Consider the following 16,904-nt stretch of genomic DNA (forward strand, 5'->3'; position numbering starts at 1 on the left):
CCTGTTACTTTGATAGCTTTCAGACATATGTTCTACTGTATGGCTGTTACTATTCTTCAATGTTAGAGTTGCCAATACTGATTTGCCTATTGTTTATTGCATGTAGTATTATTCCGTACTGCCATAAGTGTTATTGCATTGGTTGCACAAGGAGTTTTGCCGAAAGGGTTTAATTATTGTATTGGTAAACATAGTATTTTGCATGCACACGCTAACACAGTGGCCTTTACTGGCCTTTATTAAGGTGTTTTATTGCGCTGTCATGGGGAGCTTCAGAGTCATCCCAGACAGTTCTTGGAGCTTGCTCATGCGCAGGGTAATTTACAACCTGGTGGCGCCAAGGCAGATTTGATATGGTCTCAGCCCACAGATTCTCACACAAAGCTGGAGAGAAAGGTTGACAAAGGGTCAGGATTTATGGCACCCTAAGTAATTGTCTGTCTTCTCTTTCTCTCTAAGAGGTGACTGTTTCAGTTTATATTGGTGCTATGTTTATAGCCCTTTATAGACATGTTATAAGTGTAATGCCATTTGTCATTTATTCATGTACATATGTGTATATTGCGTAGTTACAACCCTTAACTAATACTGTTTACATGTGTTCATATCGTTGTCTTATAGAGCCACAACAAAAAGATTCCAAGTCATTCGGATGACCAAAATCATATAAACATCTTCAAATGGAAACTGCAGACAAAATCATATAAACATCTTCAAATGGGAAACAGCTGTGTCTGCGAGTGTGCGGTGGTGACTACCAAGAGTACAGTGATGGGCCTCAACATCATGTACTAACAGGACAACACTATAGAGGACAGAACCAAACCAATCAGTTATAAGTATAGAGCGGGTGAGGGCGTACCAGACAACCGTTTTTACGTGGTCCTTCTAGCCGGATTTAGAGAAGACAGTCTTTCACATGGTCCGTCCTTTCTCCGGGTTTAGAGACCAACAGTTTTTCACATGGTCTGTCCTTTCTCAGGGTTTAGAGACCAACAGTTTTTCACATGGTCCGTCCTTTCTCCGGGTTTAGAGACCAACAGTTTTTCACATGGTCTGTCCTTTCTCAGGGTTTAGAGACCAACAGTTTTTCACATGGTCCGTCCTTTCTCAGGGTTTAGAGACCAACCGTTTTTCACATGGTCTGTCCTTTCTCAGGGTTTAGAGACCAACCGTTTTTCACATGGTCTGTCCTTTCTCAGGGTTTAGAGACCAACAGTTTTTCACATGGTCCGTCCTTTCTCAGGGTTTAGAGACCAACAGTTTTTCACATGGTCTGTCCTTTCTCAGGGTTTAGAGACCAACAGTTTTTCACATGGTCTGTCCTTTCTCAGGGTTTAGAGACCAACAGTTTTTCACATGGTCTGTCCTTTCTCAGGGTTTAGAGACCAACAGTTTTTCACATGGTCCGTCCTTTCTCAGGGTTTAGAGACCAACCGTTTTTCACATGGTCTGTCCTTTCTCAGGGTTTAGAGACCAACCGTTTTTCACATGGTCTGTCCTTTCTCAGGGTTTAGAGACCAACAGTTTTTCACATGGTCCGTCCTTTCTCAGGGTTTAGAGACCAACAGTTTTTCACATGGTCTGTCCTTTCTCAGGGTTTAGAGACCAACAGTTTTTCACATGGTCTGTCCTTTCTCAGGGTTTAGAGACCAACAGTTTTTCACATGGTCTGTCCTTTCTCAGGGTTTAGAGACCAACAGTTTTTCACATGGTCCGTCCTTTCTCAGGGTTTAGAGACCAACAGTTTTTCACATGGTCCGTCCTTTCTCAGGGTTTAGAGACCAACAGTTTTTCACATGGTCTGTCCTTTCTCAGGGTTTAGAGACCAACAGTTTTTCACATGGTCTGTCCTTTCTCCTGGTTTAGCGACCAATAGTTTTTACAACTCCAACCCCTGTATATTCTTCAGCTTTTTATTTTTTTTATTTGACTAGCCAAACCAGTTAAGAACACAATCTTATTTACAATGACACAATGGAGACATTATGTAAAAAACAAAAACAAAAAAAACGTTACTATGAGCATAAAAAAAAGCACAAAATGGCAGAACTGGTCAGGAGCCTGTAAAATGGCTGCTATCCACTGCAGTGCCATCTGGTGTGAGGGTACACAAATAAAGAGCTGGTTTCACCAGACACTGTTTGAAATGTTCATGTAGAAGTACAAGGATGCTTTGCTTACTGTGAATTTGCTTTGACTGTAGTTTAAAAGTGTGGTCGTTTTATTTCCTGTGTTGTGTGTATTGTGGCTTTGCCTTCATTATGGTGAAGTTAATAATTGAGAGACCAAAATAGGTTATTAGGTCTTGCAAAATACTCACTTTTTGCAACCTTGCTTGCACAGGTAGGAGAGACATCAGAGACTGTAATATTCTTCCCTCTGCCCAGGCTTTTATCTGGGGGCCGAGGCTAGTAGTCTCCCTAGTCCCCAGGCAGACAGGTTGCCTCCCACATGAACAATGTTCTGTTGCCCTATACAAGCTGCGTTTAGACAAAGAATATATATTATACTGACAAGATAGCCAAGTGACTGCTCTAATGGAAATACATGTCCTCAATGATTGAAGGCAGGAGAGAGCAGGTGGGACCACTCTAGCCAATGAGAGGGCAGATAAACGTGTGAACAACAGGCACAATTAAGTTGTTTTTCTAAAAATTGCAGGAATGCCCCGAGCATCATCCACCTGTATAAGTACATTTGTAACCGCCTAAGCATTACGAAACGTGTATTCGATCAAATAATTCGACACTCTCATAGACCGCCATACAAAATGGGTTTATCTCCCGCGGACAGATTTTGGGCGAAGTAAATCCCCTCCGATTGAGACAGGCTGAATCGGGTTAATTATGATATTGGTGGGATTCGTTTTGCATGACCCGGTACCCCGGTTGAGCTGAGTTTGCTAATTTTAGACCGTTCCCTTGGCCCTTAAGTGAAGGTTTTACTCACCTGGTGCACCGGGAAATGCAAAAACAAACTCCATCATTTTTACTATTATCACATCAGGGCGGGATGATCGAGTGACGAATTTTCGGGCAAGGGCGGTCCATTTAAAACCCATTCCTTCCTCCCTCGCCCTGCCATGTAAACCTCATCCGATGTGTCCAGTTAATTTGAGGATTGAGGGAATGCGGTGTTTCTTTTAAAGTGTTTGGAATGCACTAAAGTCTGGGATTTCCCGAGACTACGACGAATAAAATAATATTCATACAATTTTCCTCCCATCCAGTAGGTGGCGTGCTTTACCATTTCTATTCATAGAAAGCGGTATCCTGTCTGCGACGTCAGCATTTTTGACCAACTCTGCAGCTACTTGGGAAGACTTTCAACTGTGAAGTTGGAAAATTTTCAAAAATGGTCAGTATTTTGTCATCATATGTTGACAATCCTAAACATGTTCCGCGTATACATGTAATATGCATTGTCATGTCGGATAGTCGTTTCTTTGGAAATGGATGAGGGTGGATTTGTGCAGCATACTTTTGCCGGTCTGCTGTATGTTAGCTGCAGGCTAGGTTCCAGCGTGGCGATATGGCGCTCGAAGGCCTACCTCAACATTTCCAATTGCACAAAAACCTGTTTGTTGTCGATGTCAGCCTAAATGCTGTGTTTAGATGGTACGAGGTAGACGGCAAACCAGATGTCATTGTTTTCAACGAGAACACGATGGTAAATGCCATTAAGCCTGGCGGTGAATTCCGTCAGCCTCCACGGTAAAACTAAAATATTTAAACTTTTGCCTTCGCGTTGTTTTCTGCCTGATTTGTACTGTGTACTGAAATCACTATAGTAATGCATACAGTCGTGCTAGTTTACTTTTGCCCTCAACCAAAAAAGAAATGGAACAAGAAAAAAGTTTCTGCCGAGGTGCACTTTGAATATGCTACAACAGTCCACGTGTAGTTTTCCTCTGCAAGGAAAACTTGTAATAATGAATAGAAAGCCAGACTACCCCATAGTAGAATAGTCTATATTTTTACCTAGTGGGCATGTTGTGTTCTCAGAGAAATATTACTCTAGAGACGCATTCAAGTTATGAGTGCCATAGGGATGGAAACGTGTATTCGTACAAGCAGTCAATGCACAACTATTCGTTGCTATCGCAGGTTTAATGACATGTGTTAAGGTGGGGATCCCCGTTTTCCGTTTCTAATATCCACGCGAGCTGTACCATTTTTAAACCCGGAAGTCTTAGCGGCAGCATGTTAAGTACATTATGCGTTGCAATTTGCGGTGACTTCATACCGGAGAGTGGCGCTAAATATATAACGGGTCAATTGTAGACCAACTTGGGGTAAAACGCCACCCTACCTCAGTCATTTTGGAGTGACAAATTGTGATGAGACGGATTACATTTTTTGTTGAGCAAGAGTAGTGGCAACCAGGAAAGTGTTGGGGGGGGGGGGGGGGTGACATTTAAGTGGTTTCTGTGAGAAGCTCAGGCATATTATCCTTGGTGGCGTTTGGCCTACATTATATTCATTGTGCTTATGCACTTTATTTGGGGCCCAGACGGCAGAAATGTGTATTGCATGTTAGCTGACACGCCTGAACCATTCGCCAGAAGTCTGCAATGGCAGCTCTCACCTCTTTCTCTCTACAGGGCTTTGTGAAAGTCGTTAAAAGTAAGGCCTACTTCAAGAGATACCAGGTGAAATTCAGGAGAAGGCGAGGTACATTTTTCTTGATATGTAATGCACATTCACGCACCCTTTTATATATCATATTCTCGGCAACTTCTGGCTGTGATTCAAACTCATAAAAGACACACCCTATTTGTCTTTGGTGTAACTGATTAGCCAAGCAAGGGAAGTTTGCAATGTAAGCCCCTCAGTCCTAGTTTTTAATGGAGTTTGCAAGTGTACAATTATGTACACTTCGGGCCTGAAACACCCCATAATTCAATTTGCGATGATTGTACATCCGCTAATAAAAGTCCGGCAAAACGTAAAACCTCAACATGGAGTCAACATACAAGTGTAAGTAAAATCGAAAGTAAATACGTTAGAAATTGGGCTACTCATGCACAAACATGTTTCGTAAATGTTTTTGTTGGGTTAGCTTTTGGAAATTGTAGAAATGAAACATTTTCCTTCAAAGTTTCAGCTAGGCATGCTAACGCTAGTTAGCTGTCATACAGTAGGTGTATATTAATAATTATACAGTTAATTAAATTGACTGTTGCGCATATAAAGCACCCATAAGCTAACAGTAGCTCAACACAATCGGCTGGCGACTAATTTCCGGGCAAGGGTGGTCCATTTAAAATTCACTTGCCCCGAGGGGAGAGGGTGTGTGTCTGTTAAGTGTTTGGAATGCAGCCACTGACTGAATAGAATGGAGAATATACCTTTTTTTTAAAAAAATTATGACAAATGCTGGCGTACTAACCAGTTGTCTGAATGTGATACATTTGCTGCTTCTTGATGATGATGCCAAGATCTCTGGGCAAATTGTAGTTGGTCCTTCATTTGCGACGGCTGATGTTTTTTTGTTCTTTCAAGACGGGGCTGAGAGAAGCGAGATGAATGAACTACTAGAAGTGCTGAAGATAAACAGTCAAGTGATTGGCTAATTCTGGCATACTAGCCAGTTGTGTGTTTGGTGTGATTGTCTTTGACAGAGGGGAAGACTGACTACTTTGCCCGTAAGCGCCTGGTCATACAAGACAAGAACAAGTACAACACTCCCAAGTACAGGATGATTGTGAGGTTCTCCAACAGAGATATCTGCTGTCAGGTGAGTGCAGTGTGCAGGCTTTTGTCCCTGCCCAGCTCTAAGAATTTTTTACCACATCCAGACCCTCACCACTTCTATCTCTGTTTCAGATTGCTTATGCCAAGATTGAGGGTGACCAGATTGTCAGTGCCGCCTACTCCCATGAACTGCCAAAGTACGGCATCACAGTGGGACTGACAAACTATGCTGCAGCCTACTGCACAGGCCTACTGCTGGCTCGCAGGGTAAGGGACACACATACAGTATGCATACACACGCCTCACGCTCATACACATAGAGGAAGGCATAGCTGCATGCACACACCCTTGGCAATCCCATAGAGATACACATACGTAGCCATTCATCTGCACTGGCAAATTATTTAAAATTAAAACTGCATCCTGTACCAGTATCATTATGCTGAAAAGGGAAGACGGATAATGATACTGGTACAGGATGCAGTTTTAATTTGTACAGTTTTCTGAAGCTTATCATTTTCTCAAATACTTTTTTTCCGTTGAAACCTGTGACGCTGGTATGGGGATATTCTTTACCTGCTTTTACAGTTGTGTGGCCTCCCGTCTATCATTGAATTCATTTCAGTATAGCAAGCTACTATTTGAGGATATACATGTGCATTTCTCTAATGAAACATCGTTCTCTCTCGCTCCTCAGCTGCTGAACAAGTTTGGTCTGGACCAGGTGTACGAGGGCCAGGTGGAGGTGACGGGAGATGAGTTCAACGTGGAGAGTATAGACGGCCAGCCGGGGGCCTTCACGTGTTTTCTAGACGCCGGGCTCGCCAGGACGTCGACGGGCAACAAAGTGTTCGGAGCACTAAAGGGCGCCGTCGACGGTGGCCTCTCAATTCCTCACAGGTTAGTTGAGTGCAGGTTGAAGCTGAATATGGATCCCCCTTTTTTGCCCATCTGGGACTTGAAATGTTCTATATGACCAACACAGAGGGGTAAAGTATTTATTATAGTTCTCTCATAAACCTGTAGTGAAGGCTGAACACCTCACTGCGGATCCTGTCGGGAGATACAAAATGTGTCCACGTCTCTTCTCTTGCACTTCATCTGGAAAATGTTTGCCCAAAACTAGACTATCAATTCTGCAATAAGACTTTGTCATTTTAAAATGTGATTATGGAAAATGTTTTTTTTATGGCTATTCAAAGTCGCTGTACACTAAATCGGCCAAAGTAATCGGTGTGGTACCTCTCGCCCCTCAGCACAAAACGTTTCCCAGGCTATGACATGGAGAGCAAAGAGTTCAACGCAGAGATGCATCGCAAACACATCATGGGCATGAACGTGTCGGACTACATGAGCTACCTGATGGAGGAGGACGAAGACACCTACAAGAAACAGTTCTCCCGCTTCATAAAGAACGGCGTCACGCCAGACACAGTAAGGCCGTTTTACACAGCCCACTGAATCAGACATTAGTGATGGAAAAGCCTGTACTCCAGATCCTGTAATGGGAGAGTATCAGTTGGTTTGTCAACTCTTATTTAAATTCGCTGCTTCTTGATGATGATTCCAAGATCTCTGAGCAAATTGTAGTTGGTCCTTCGTTTGCGACGGCTGATGTTTTTTTTTTGTTCTTTCAAGACGGGGCTGAGAGAAGCGAGATGAATGACCAGATAATGCTGAAGGGCTGTTTGTTGGTTTTCTGTGGACCCTGGTCCTGAACTGTTTACCTTACCTCCGCCTGAACAATGTGTTCTTTCAGGTAGAGCAGATGTACAAGAAAGCACACGCCGCCATTAGAGAGAACCCAGTCCACGAAAAGAAACCCAAAAAAGACGTCAAGAAGAAGAGGTGGGTTTGGTACAGTTGCTGGCTTTACACTTGGGAACATTTGCATATTGTGCATTGGGGTAGTGCTTCTTTATGATGATACGAAGTATGCTGAGCAAAATGTAGTTGGTCCTTCATTTGCAACAGCTGATGTCCATTGTCCTTTCAAGACGGGGCTGAGAGAAGCGACTGTATATTGTAGTTCCACTGGTAGCGTCAACATTGAGCTATCGGCCTTTAATCTCATTCGCTGTGCTGATGGTTAATGGGGGTATTGTTTTTTTGTCGCAGGTGGAACCGCGCCAAACTCTCGTTGGCACAGAGAAAGGACCGCGTTGCCCAGAAAAAGGCCAGCTTTCTACGAGCACAGGAAGCAGAGGCGGCGGATGGTTAGACGGACCACTGGCTTAATAAATGTATTGCAAATGACTTTGTTTCACCGTCACTTTGCTCCCTGCGGAAGCACCGTCCTGGCAGTTTGCAAGAATGGCTTCCTGTATACTGCAGTTTTTATATTTGAGGGAAATTCTGGTGTGATTGAATGAGTTGATTTAGCAGGTTCTCCCACACATTCCGTTTTTAACATCCTTTACGAACCTTTTTTAGTCTGTGCATATTTTTTTCATACTCACTGCACGCACAGACGGTCAGGATAATCCACTTTCAACTCGACTGAGACCACAATGGTGAGTGGTATGTGGTTTTTATTGTGCAAAATCATGCTGGTTCAAACTTCAAGGTAAACATACATCTACATTGCAATTCATCCCTCAACTGAAGGTCACAGCTGCATTTTAAAAGATGTACAGTGTGACCTTGTTTTAAGTTTGAAAGAACGTAGAAACAGCAAGTCAAATGCAGTTCATGTACACTACCTCCTTAAGTGGAAGATAACAAGTCTGGTGTTTTCAGCATGATCTCTAGCTTGTACAGAATATGGCACTAGTATGCTACATAGTGGAAAACGACAAATGTTTGAGAAATGTACATGGTATGCAAACTGGCATTTATCAGAGGGTGTAGAAGAGACTAATTATTAGTCCAGTTTTGATGCAGCACTGCTATATGCCAATAGAAATCATCAAGTGAGGAAGGGTGGTGAAACGTCCAGCAAAGTGGATGACTCCATGGGATGCGTCCCAGTATCTTACCTCCTGAAGTATACACTCGTTCCACTACTTCCCATGAATCTAAAAGCAATGGATCAGTCAAGGTATGGACTAACTGGTAATACTGGTCATTTCAAATCATGGCAGGAAAGACAAAGCCATAGACTTATATACGCATTCCTCAGCTATATTGGTCACATTGTCTTCATGTAATGTGCAAGTGTAGTTCATACTATCGCTTCAAAATGTTCCATGAGCTCCTTCATAAACAGCAAATATCTACAGTTTCCCAGCATCCTGAATATGAATTGTGGTAATCCAACGACTCATGCCTAGATTAAATCGGATCAAGCTTTAACCGGTGATAGCCTGACACCCGCATAGCTAATGTTTTGACGGTGTCTGCGGTGGAGCTGTCAAATCGGTGAGCGGCTGCTTTCGATTGTCATGAAGCCACTCGCGTTAGAAGTTCAGAACGAGAAAGTGTAGGGTATATAGAAATGATGCTCAAATTGAAAATCATTCATCCGTCTAATCGAGGTGTAGACTACATCTGAAATTAGTGTTTGAAGTTGTACAACGTTTTAATTTATCTAAAAGGAAAAAATATTTATCTCCAGTACCACGCCAACATCAAAATGTGCAAATGGCACGTTACTTAGTAATTTAAAAAAGGAAGATTTCCAATGCTACTTATAATTGGTTAAAATTGCACAATGTCACTGGAAACACTTTTCTTCCTCTGTTTTACTACAAAACAAAGTTGTGAAAAAAGCTTTCTAAAAAGGTAGTTCCACCACAATTTCCTTTCAAATAGGTATATGCCAGGAGCCGCTTGTGGATTTGACAGCTCTAATGCAATTACACCGCCAAAACAACTGCTATGCAGCATAAAAACGGGTGGTAGATAAAACAATATAGTACGTCTTGAATGAACAATCCACCAAAGTGGTTGAGTTTTTAGAAATCATTTCCCCAAAGGCTCCTCTAACCAAGCCACTGTGCCAGTAGCAGACTTGTCAATTACTTCTTAATTCTTTGAGCATCATGAGTCTTTAGTATGAGAGATCTGTCTCCACAGCAGAGCTTTGAGGTTGTTCAGGATGAGCGAGTGTTCCATGTCCATCTGGCCCGCTGAGCCCCTGAGGGCCATGCAGGCATACAGCTGCCTCTCTAGCTCCTCCCTCAGCTCCGACGGTGTTCCCCTCAGGAGGTAGTCCCTCAGAGCCCTGCACGCCTTGGCCAGGTTGGGCTGGGTCACCTCTTCCCTGCATCGTTTCTGAGCCACGTCGCACGACGTCCGGCAGTCCGCCCCCATCAAGCAGTCGTCATCCTTCTCGCAGTGCAGCGCGCGCATGGTTCGCCTGAACGCATCCTCAGAGACGATGGCCCGCGGGTCGGTGAGGCGGAGGTCGTGGCGGTCCGTGTAGCCGAAGTGGCCGGCGCTCAGGTCGCACATGAGGAAGCTGCCGTAGTTGCCGTGGAAGATGTCCTCCACCAGCTCCAGGAGACCCATGGAGATCTTGGCTTTGCGGGGCCACGAGGGGGTGAACCACTGGTCCATGCTGCGTCGGGCCCCACTGGGGACCCAGGCCTCCAGGGGCCAGGGGAGGCTGACACCGTAAAGGGGGCCATAGGGTACCCTCTCGGTCACGTACAGGTCTCCACAGAAGCCCATCAGACGAGGGGTGTGGCCCCGTTCCTGGAGGAGAAGGCCCAGCAGCACCTCGTCCAACTGGAGAAGAGCCCAGGCCGAACGGGCCTCTGGGAGCGAAACGTGGCCGTCCTTGTTGCCGTCGGCGACGCTGAGTATTTGGGTCACCAGGCTGGCCAGATTAGCTTGCTCGCCCAGTTTTGACTGGAGATGGGAGAGAAAGTGGGAGGAAGGACATAGAGGTTTAGCTGGTATCCTCTATAAACTAAGCAGATTTCTGGTAAAAAAATGTTGGTGCAATAAATAACCAAAGCATCAAAGGACTTCGATGGAGACAAAAACTCATGTCAAAACAGTATGCTGATTATTTGCGACAGCATCTGCTGAAGTCAAAAGCGGCAATAGTTCCAAGACCTTGAGGTGATTCAAGACCATCTCGCGGAACTTCTCCACAGACGTTCCGCGGGTGGGTTTGTCGAAGACTGCAGCCTCTCTCCGGGGCTCCGGCTCCTCTCCCAGCTCATAGTGCAGCACCTCCCCCACCTGGCAGCGGATCACCCCGTCCACGTCACCCCAGCCACCTGTGTACACCTGAGAGCCCCAGGCAAGAGGGACAACCAGAGAGTGGCATTACATTATTTATACACCTACAGTCGATAAGAAGAACTGATGGTACTGGATTATTATCCTGAACTGACGGTGCATGGAAATACTGTAGTGAACTTCTACTGAAGACACCACGCCCTTCAATAAAACCATTGGCCACATACAGGAACTTGCTGAAGCACCTTCTTGAGTCAACATTAGGGCTGTAGGTCCGGGTCCTAGGAGGATGCACTGATCTAAGGTTGGTTTTTACTGATCCTGGACCTGTACTTGGTACCGACCAAGACAACAGCTCAGAGGTAGGGTGCACGCTCTGTTACCACACCTGGTTGTTGGGGCTGGTGGAGAGGCACCTGCCCAGGTAGAGGGTGTCTTTGTCACAAAGGCTGCTGCAGGCCGAGCCGTCAATGATGCCTCTCCTGTATTTGTCACACTGGGGGGCAGTGGACATGGGTCAGTGTTAGTTAGTCTCTCTCTCCATTGCCATTTCTCTACAACAGTACACCAGATTTTACAAAGTGAGATCTATAGAGGGTGGACCACTTGTGACGATGGGTGAGATGCTATGAGATTGCTGCCCCCCCCCCACAGTGTTGTCATACCAATCTGGCTCCACTGCCTGTTCAAAACACTCCTCCTGTCTATCAATAAATACAGCAAAATATGTAAAAGACAACAACAAAAACGAAGTGGATCATGGATATGACCGATGTGTCCGTACTCACTATGGCGTTCTTGCACTCATGTCCTCTGCACAGCTCGGTGTAGTTGGAATACTGGACATAGATCACCCAGCCCCCGACAAACACCGTCAGCCAGGTGAGGAACAGGTATTTCACCCGCACAAAGGAGATGCGAGCCTACAGGGGTCAAACAGAGCAAACCAGGTTAGTTGGTTACTTTATTCTTCGCCTTCCCTTTAAAAATGCATAAGCATGCACCAATGCATCAATGAGTAGAGCATTAAGTGCACAATGTTTAACCACCATGTTCAATCTACCACACCGTGTTGTAAAATAGTGTGCCGAGTCCCCCCCCGCCCTACACAGTAAAACATCACTCCATCTAATTCTAAAGTGCAGTTGTCAGTAAGCGTTTGATTTTCACTGTATCTGAAACGGCGGCTTTTTCATTAATGGCATGAGGTGAGGTATTCAGTTAGGATTCTGGACTTTTAACGGTACACATTCACATGCATCTACAAACAAATGGAGAGAGAGAGAGAACAAACCCCTATTGTGCCGTGAGAGTCAAAAATGAGGCCAGCCTGGTCAATGGCGGTATACTAATTAGCGCTTCCTAATCAACACCGTCATGTACCCATCAACAGACAACCAGCGGTACTGTAGTTTCCACGGTGACAGTGGGGTTCACATAATCAAGCTATTGATCGCAACCACAGTGGTCCAACAATGACCCGTTGAGACTAAACAAGAGTTCTGGGGTTAAGTGTTGGTTTGGTCTTAATGTAACAAGACCCCAGACATGGTTCTAAATCAATTGAGTTACAGACCTAGGCTATAGGCTGTGTCACAGGCCTCATATCACATGACAAGATAACGAACGGCCCGTGTGCAGTCAGACGCTTACGTTCCAATGTCCACACTAGCATACTACCTAGAATAGAATGTGTGTCTGGGAGGTAAACTGTGACCAATAAGATACTTGTGAGGGGAAAGGGACAAATCACCTTTGATTTTCTCTAAGTGTTTCTAATCAGGACTCTATGATCAAGCCTGGAGCTTAGAGCGGTGTTGTTTTGGGATGAGAAGAATAAACTTGAACCATGAGGGAGTTATGGCTTAAAGGGGTTAGAGAGAGAGGGGCCTCCAGAGGTAGGACCAAGTCACTGTTGGTTGAGTCACAAGCCAGGCCTCATTCTACAGTGAGCAGTAAAGTACTGTTCTAACAGCAACATCTCTTCAGGAGAATGTAATGTTAGAGAACGTTCGGATTGAAATGTTGTGTAAAACAGATAGGATTGCCTGTCAGAAAGAACAAACAAAATCATATGGAGCGATTTAATCATATCTGCTCTATTTGTTCTATTTCTATCTGCAAATGTAATCATGTCTGCTCTACTTGTTCTAGTTCTATCTGCAATGTTCAGAGTATTTCACATCACTGAATATAGCAAAACATGGGAACAGAATACAGTTAGAGATGGGGGGGGGGGATCGAAACAGTTACATACTGGGATATTATTTTGACAATATATCGTTTTGACAATATTGGAATATTATTTTTGCACTAGTTGCCTGTATGTTTGCACCAAATGCCAGTATTTTCCCTTCTTAGCTAGTTCTCCATTTTATTTTTTAAAAAAGGGAGCCAATTTGTTTTCAGAACTTTTATTTCCATGACTAATCAAAACTTGTTTTCTCAGGCTCTCTCGTCTCTTTGTAGTAGGCATATGGTGAGCAATATGTTTGGAACATTGAATCGCAATAAAATCACAGTACTGAATCGCAACACATATAGAATCGTGAGAATTGCAATACATATCCTATCAGCACCTAAGTATGGTTATAATATCGTATCATGATGTCCCTGGCTATTCCAAGCCCTAAATACTGTGCTATTGAATGCCCTCAACATACTGCAAAAGAAAGTCCTCTAAAATGTATTCTGTGGTTTGAATAAGTTACATATTATATAAGTCTTACATATTTAACAAAAACTTTGGGCTCCCATGTGGCGCAGCAGTCTAAGGCACTGCATCTCAGTGCTAGAAGCGTCACTACAGACACCCTGGTTCAATTCCAGGCTGTATCACAACCGGCTGTGATTGGGAGTCCCATAGGCACAATTGGCCCAGCGTCGTCTGGGTTTGGCGGGTAGTCATTGTAAATAAGAATTTGTTCTTAACTGACTTGCCTAGTTAAATTAAAACAAATTAGAATAATAAGCAAAGCAAGCATGTCAGACATTGAGAGCAATGTCAACATTACCATAGTGATGGATTGGGAACCATAGTAATAGGCTGTGCATCACTGGCCAGAGTGAACAAGCAACTCTGTCACATCCAAGCTAAATATTATTTTTTACATTCTATCCAACCCAAAACAGACAGACACACTCACAGCGCGTGTTCTGCACATTAGTGCATATGGTCCGTCTCACCCTCTTCCCACTAAGCCTCTTATGGTATAGGGCTAGGTTCCCCATACATACATACATACATATATTTTAAAAATTTCATTGTTGGACATAAAAGACTAAACACCAGGAAATCAGCTCCAAGTGATTTTTATTTTGGAAATCTGTACAAGTATTCCAACGCATAATAGAGAGACGTGATAGTATACAATTGTAAGCAAGGTTTGAAATTACTACGTTTTAGACAGATATTATATCCATTTTGGCTTCTACGTTCCGGCTCCCCGACCATCTGCGTAAGAAAAAGGCTGAATCTACACCAAACAAAAATGTAAAATGAAATAAAAGATCCCATAAATGTTCCATACGCACAAAAAGCTAATTTCTCTCAAAATGTTCCACAAATTTGTTTACATCCCTGTTAGTGAGAATTTCTCCTTTGCCAAGATAATCTATCCACCTGACAGGTGTGGCATATCAAGAAGCTGATTAACAGCATGATCATTACACAGGTTAACCTTGTGCTGGGGACAATAAAAGGTCACTCTAAAATGTGCAGTTTTGTCACAACACCACAGATGTCTCAAGTTTTAAGGGTGTGTGCAATTGGCATGCTGACTGTAGGAATGTCCACCAGAGAATTTAATGTTAATTTCTCTGCCACGTTGTTTTAGAGAATTTGGCAGTATGTCAAACTGGGCTCACAACCGCAGACCACGACGTATATGGCGTTGTGAGGGTCAGCGGTTTGCCCCAAGGTGACGGTGGGGTTATGGCATTGGCAGGCATAAGCTACGGATAACGAACACAATTTAATTGTATTGATGGCAATTTCAATGCACAGAGATACCGTGAAGAGATCCTGAGGTCCATTACCATGCCATTCATCCAACACCATCACCTCAAATTTTAGCATGATAATGTCGCAAGGATCTGTACACAATTCCTGGAAGCTGAAAATGTCCCAGTTCTTCCATGGCCTACATACTCACCAGACATGACACCCATTGAGGATGTTTGGGATGCTATGGATCGACGTGTACGACAGCGTGTTCCAGTTCACGCCAATATCCAGCAACTTCGCACAGCCATTCAAGAGTGGGACAACATTCCCCAGGCCACAATCAACAGCCTAATCAACTCTATGCGAAGGAGATGTGTCGCGCTGCATGAGGCAAATGGTGGTCACACCAGATACGGACTAGTTTTCTGATTCACGCCCCTACCTATTTTCTAAGGCATCCGTGACCAACAGATGCATTACTTTATTCCCAGTCATGTGAAATCGGTAGATTAGGGCCTAATGAATGTATTTCAATTGACTGATTTCCTTCTATGAACTGTAACTCAGCAAAATATTTTAAACTGTTGCATGTTGCGTTTGTATTTTTGTTCAGTTTTGTTGATGACCCCCCCCCCAATACTCTTGGTTCAGCCTTATTATCCAGCACAGCAGATCATTCCTGCCGCGGCACTGGATAAACAAACTGTTGCAGCTGCAGAATCACATATTCCACTGGTGGCCTCAGGCAAGGACAAAGGTGGTAGCCCAAATGAATGAGTACATTCAATAAGAGTGTATTAAGCTATATGTAATAAAGTGTAGCCTAGTCCCATAACATAATAATAGGCCTAATTTATTTCTGTCAGTTCTTAGGGGTAGGCAGACTATTTCTCCAAACCAAATTGACGCACCTCATGGTAGCGTCAACAATTTCAGCATGCAAGAATATGCATCGCAGCCAAATGTTGTCTACCTCCATGAACTGCTGGTGTAGGCTACTGTTAAATTAACATTTTTGTCCCGTCAGAATTGTAAGAGTCTGCACGACAAAATGCATACACTAGTTACAACAATCAAATGACAGGAACCACACGATGTCAATCTTATTGACTGCAAGCTCTGTCAATATAAAATGTGTAAAACGCGTTAGAATAGCACTGTTTACCTGGAAAAAGAATGATTTCTTTATCCAGGCCCGTGGAAACAGACCTCTCGCCATCACAAAAATAGACCATCTCAATACGTGGAACTGCGAAAGAGAATCCAAATAAATGGAGTGAAGCTGGAGCTCATGAAGAGACTGTCCGTGTTCGTAGGCTACACAATTTTCAGTTTCCAATGCGTTCGAAGCGCATTCTAGATTTCACAAAATATATTCTAACACCGAACATCTCCCGGTACCCAATTATTCTTAGTTCTCCATTTGTGTAGAACCAAAGACCGGCTCCTTTGCGCAGTTCACGGGTCTGGCAGCGCTGCTGTCTAGCTCGTGCAGCTGACCAGTATTCTGCCAGCAGCACAACGGATGACGTCACGCTCATATGATCATGAGAAAACCTTCAAAATAAAACCACACATTTCAAAATATTGCAATGTGGATAACTCATTCAAAAGATATTGCATTTTAATCAATGGCCAGCAAGGAAAGGTAATTAGTAATTTATGAAAACAAATACAAAATATGGTTTAAAAAAACATTTTTAACCAACAATGAAAAAACACTATCGTTGACACTGGTATGTTGAGAATATTGGGCTGCAGAGAGAACTTTTCTACCGTTCTCAGCTAAGGGGTGGAAAATACTCAGTAGGGTCTCAAATATGTGTAGTTTTGGAGGGAGAACTGTGCCATACATATCCTGTAATAGCCTGTACATGGGATACATATTGGCTTGTAGAGAGAACTTTTCTAAGTTTTGCAGACTCAACCGAGTAATTCCAATAACATGCATTTGTGTATTTCTTTAAATACAGTCTACACAACAGCTTTCAACATATGAGTATGTGTGTGTGTGTGTAAACTTTCAAAATAAATTATGGTGTGAATAAAACAATAAACAACAAAAATAAAATGTCATTATTCACAGGCCTTCCTCTGACACCGCCTGGTATTGAGGTCCTGGATGG

General features: G+C 43.5%; 2 protein-coding genes and 1 non-coding gene across 3 annotated transcripts; 2 read left to right on the top strand and 1 right to left on the bottom strand.

The window, feature by feature from the left end:
* Positions 1-3,218: 3,218 nt before the first annotated feature.
* LOC139387573 (ribosomal protein L5a) lies at positions 3,219-8,921 on the top strand. Its single transcript, XM_071133902.1, has 8 exons — positions 3,219-3,360; positions 4,607-4,676; positions 5,627-5,742; positions 5,832-5,966; positions 6,397-6,599; positions 6,956-7,133; positions 7,459-7,547; positions 7,818-8,921. Exons 1-8 carry the CDS (start codon positions 3,358-3,360, stop codon positions 7,918-7,920), a joined length of 897 nt encoding a protein of 298 aa, XP_070990003.1. The 5' UTR covers positions 3,219-3,357; the 3' UTR covers positions 7,921-8,921.
* LOC139387632 (small nucleolar RNA SNORA26) lies at positions 6,643-6,770 on the top strand. Its single transcript, XR_011629210.1, has one exon. It is a non-coding gene; the product is annotated as a small nucleolar RNA SNORA26 (small nucleolar RNA).
* LOC139387572 (divergent protein kinase domain 1Aa) lies at positions 8,214-16,298 on the bottom strand. The gene is made up of 5 exons (XM_071133901.1): positions 15,944-16,298; positions 11,621-11,755; positions 11,221-11,328; positions 10,704-10,880; positions 8,214-10,493 (listed from the first exon to the last, which is right to left on the bottom strand). The coding sequence occupies exons 1-5, from the start codon at positions 15,995-15,997 to the stop codon at positions 9,681-9,683; spliced, it is 1,287 nt and encodes a 428-aa protein (XP_070990002.1). The 5' UTR covers positions 15,998-16,298; the 3' UTR covers positions 8,214-9,680.
* Positions 16,299-16,904: the final 606 nt, after the last annotated feature.

Source organism: Oncorhynchus clarkii, chromosome 28, assembly GCF_045791955.1.
Source record: "Oncorhynchus clarkii lewisi isolate Uvic-CL-2024 chromosome 28, UVic_Ocla_1.0, whole genome shotgun sequence".
Lineage (NCBI taxonomy): Eukaryota > Metazoa > Chordata > Actinopteri > Salmoniformes > Salmonidae > Oncorhynchus > Oncorhynchus clarkii.

Coding starts and splice junctions, on each gene's coding strand:
- LOC139387573 (XM_071133902.1), top strand. Junction 5,743..5,831: donor ACAGAGATATCTGCTGTCAG/GTGAGTGCAGTG, acceptor TCTCTGTTTCAG/ATTGCTTATGCCAAGATTGA. Junction 7,548..7,817: donor AAAGACGTCAAGAAGAAGAG/GTGGGTTTGGTA, acceptor TTTTTGTCGCAG/GTGGAACCGCGCCAAACTCT.
- LOC139387572 (XM_071133901.1), bottom strand. CDS start 15,997: ATGGCGAGAGGTCTGTTTCCACGGGCCTGGATAAAGAAATCATTCTTT. Junction 11,329..11,620: donor ATGAGTGCAAGAACGCCATA/GTGAGTACGGAC, acceptor ACTGCCCCCCAG/TGTGACAAATACAGGAGAGG. Junction 10,881..11,220: donor CCACCAGCCCCAACAACCAG/GTGTGGTAACAG, acceptor TGGGGCTCTCAG/GTGTACACAGGTGGCTGGGG.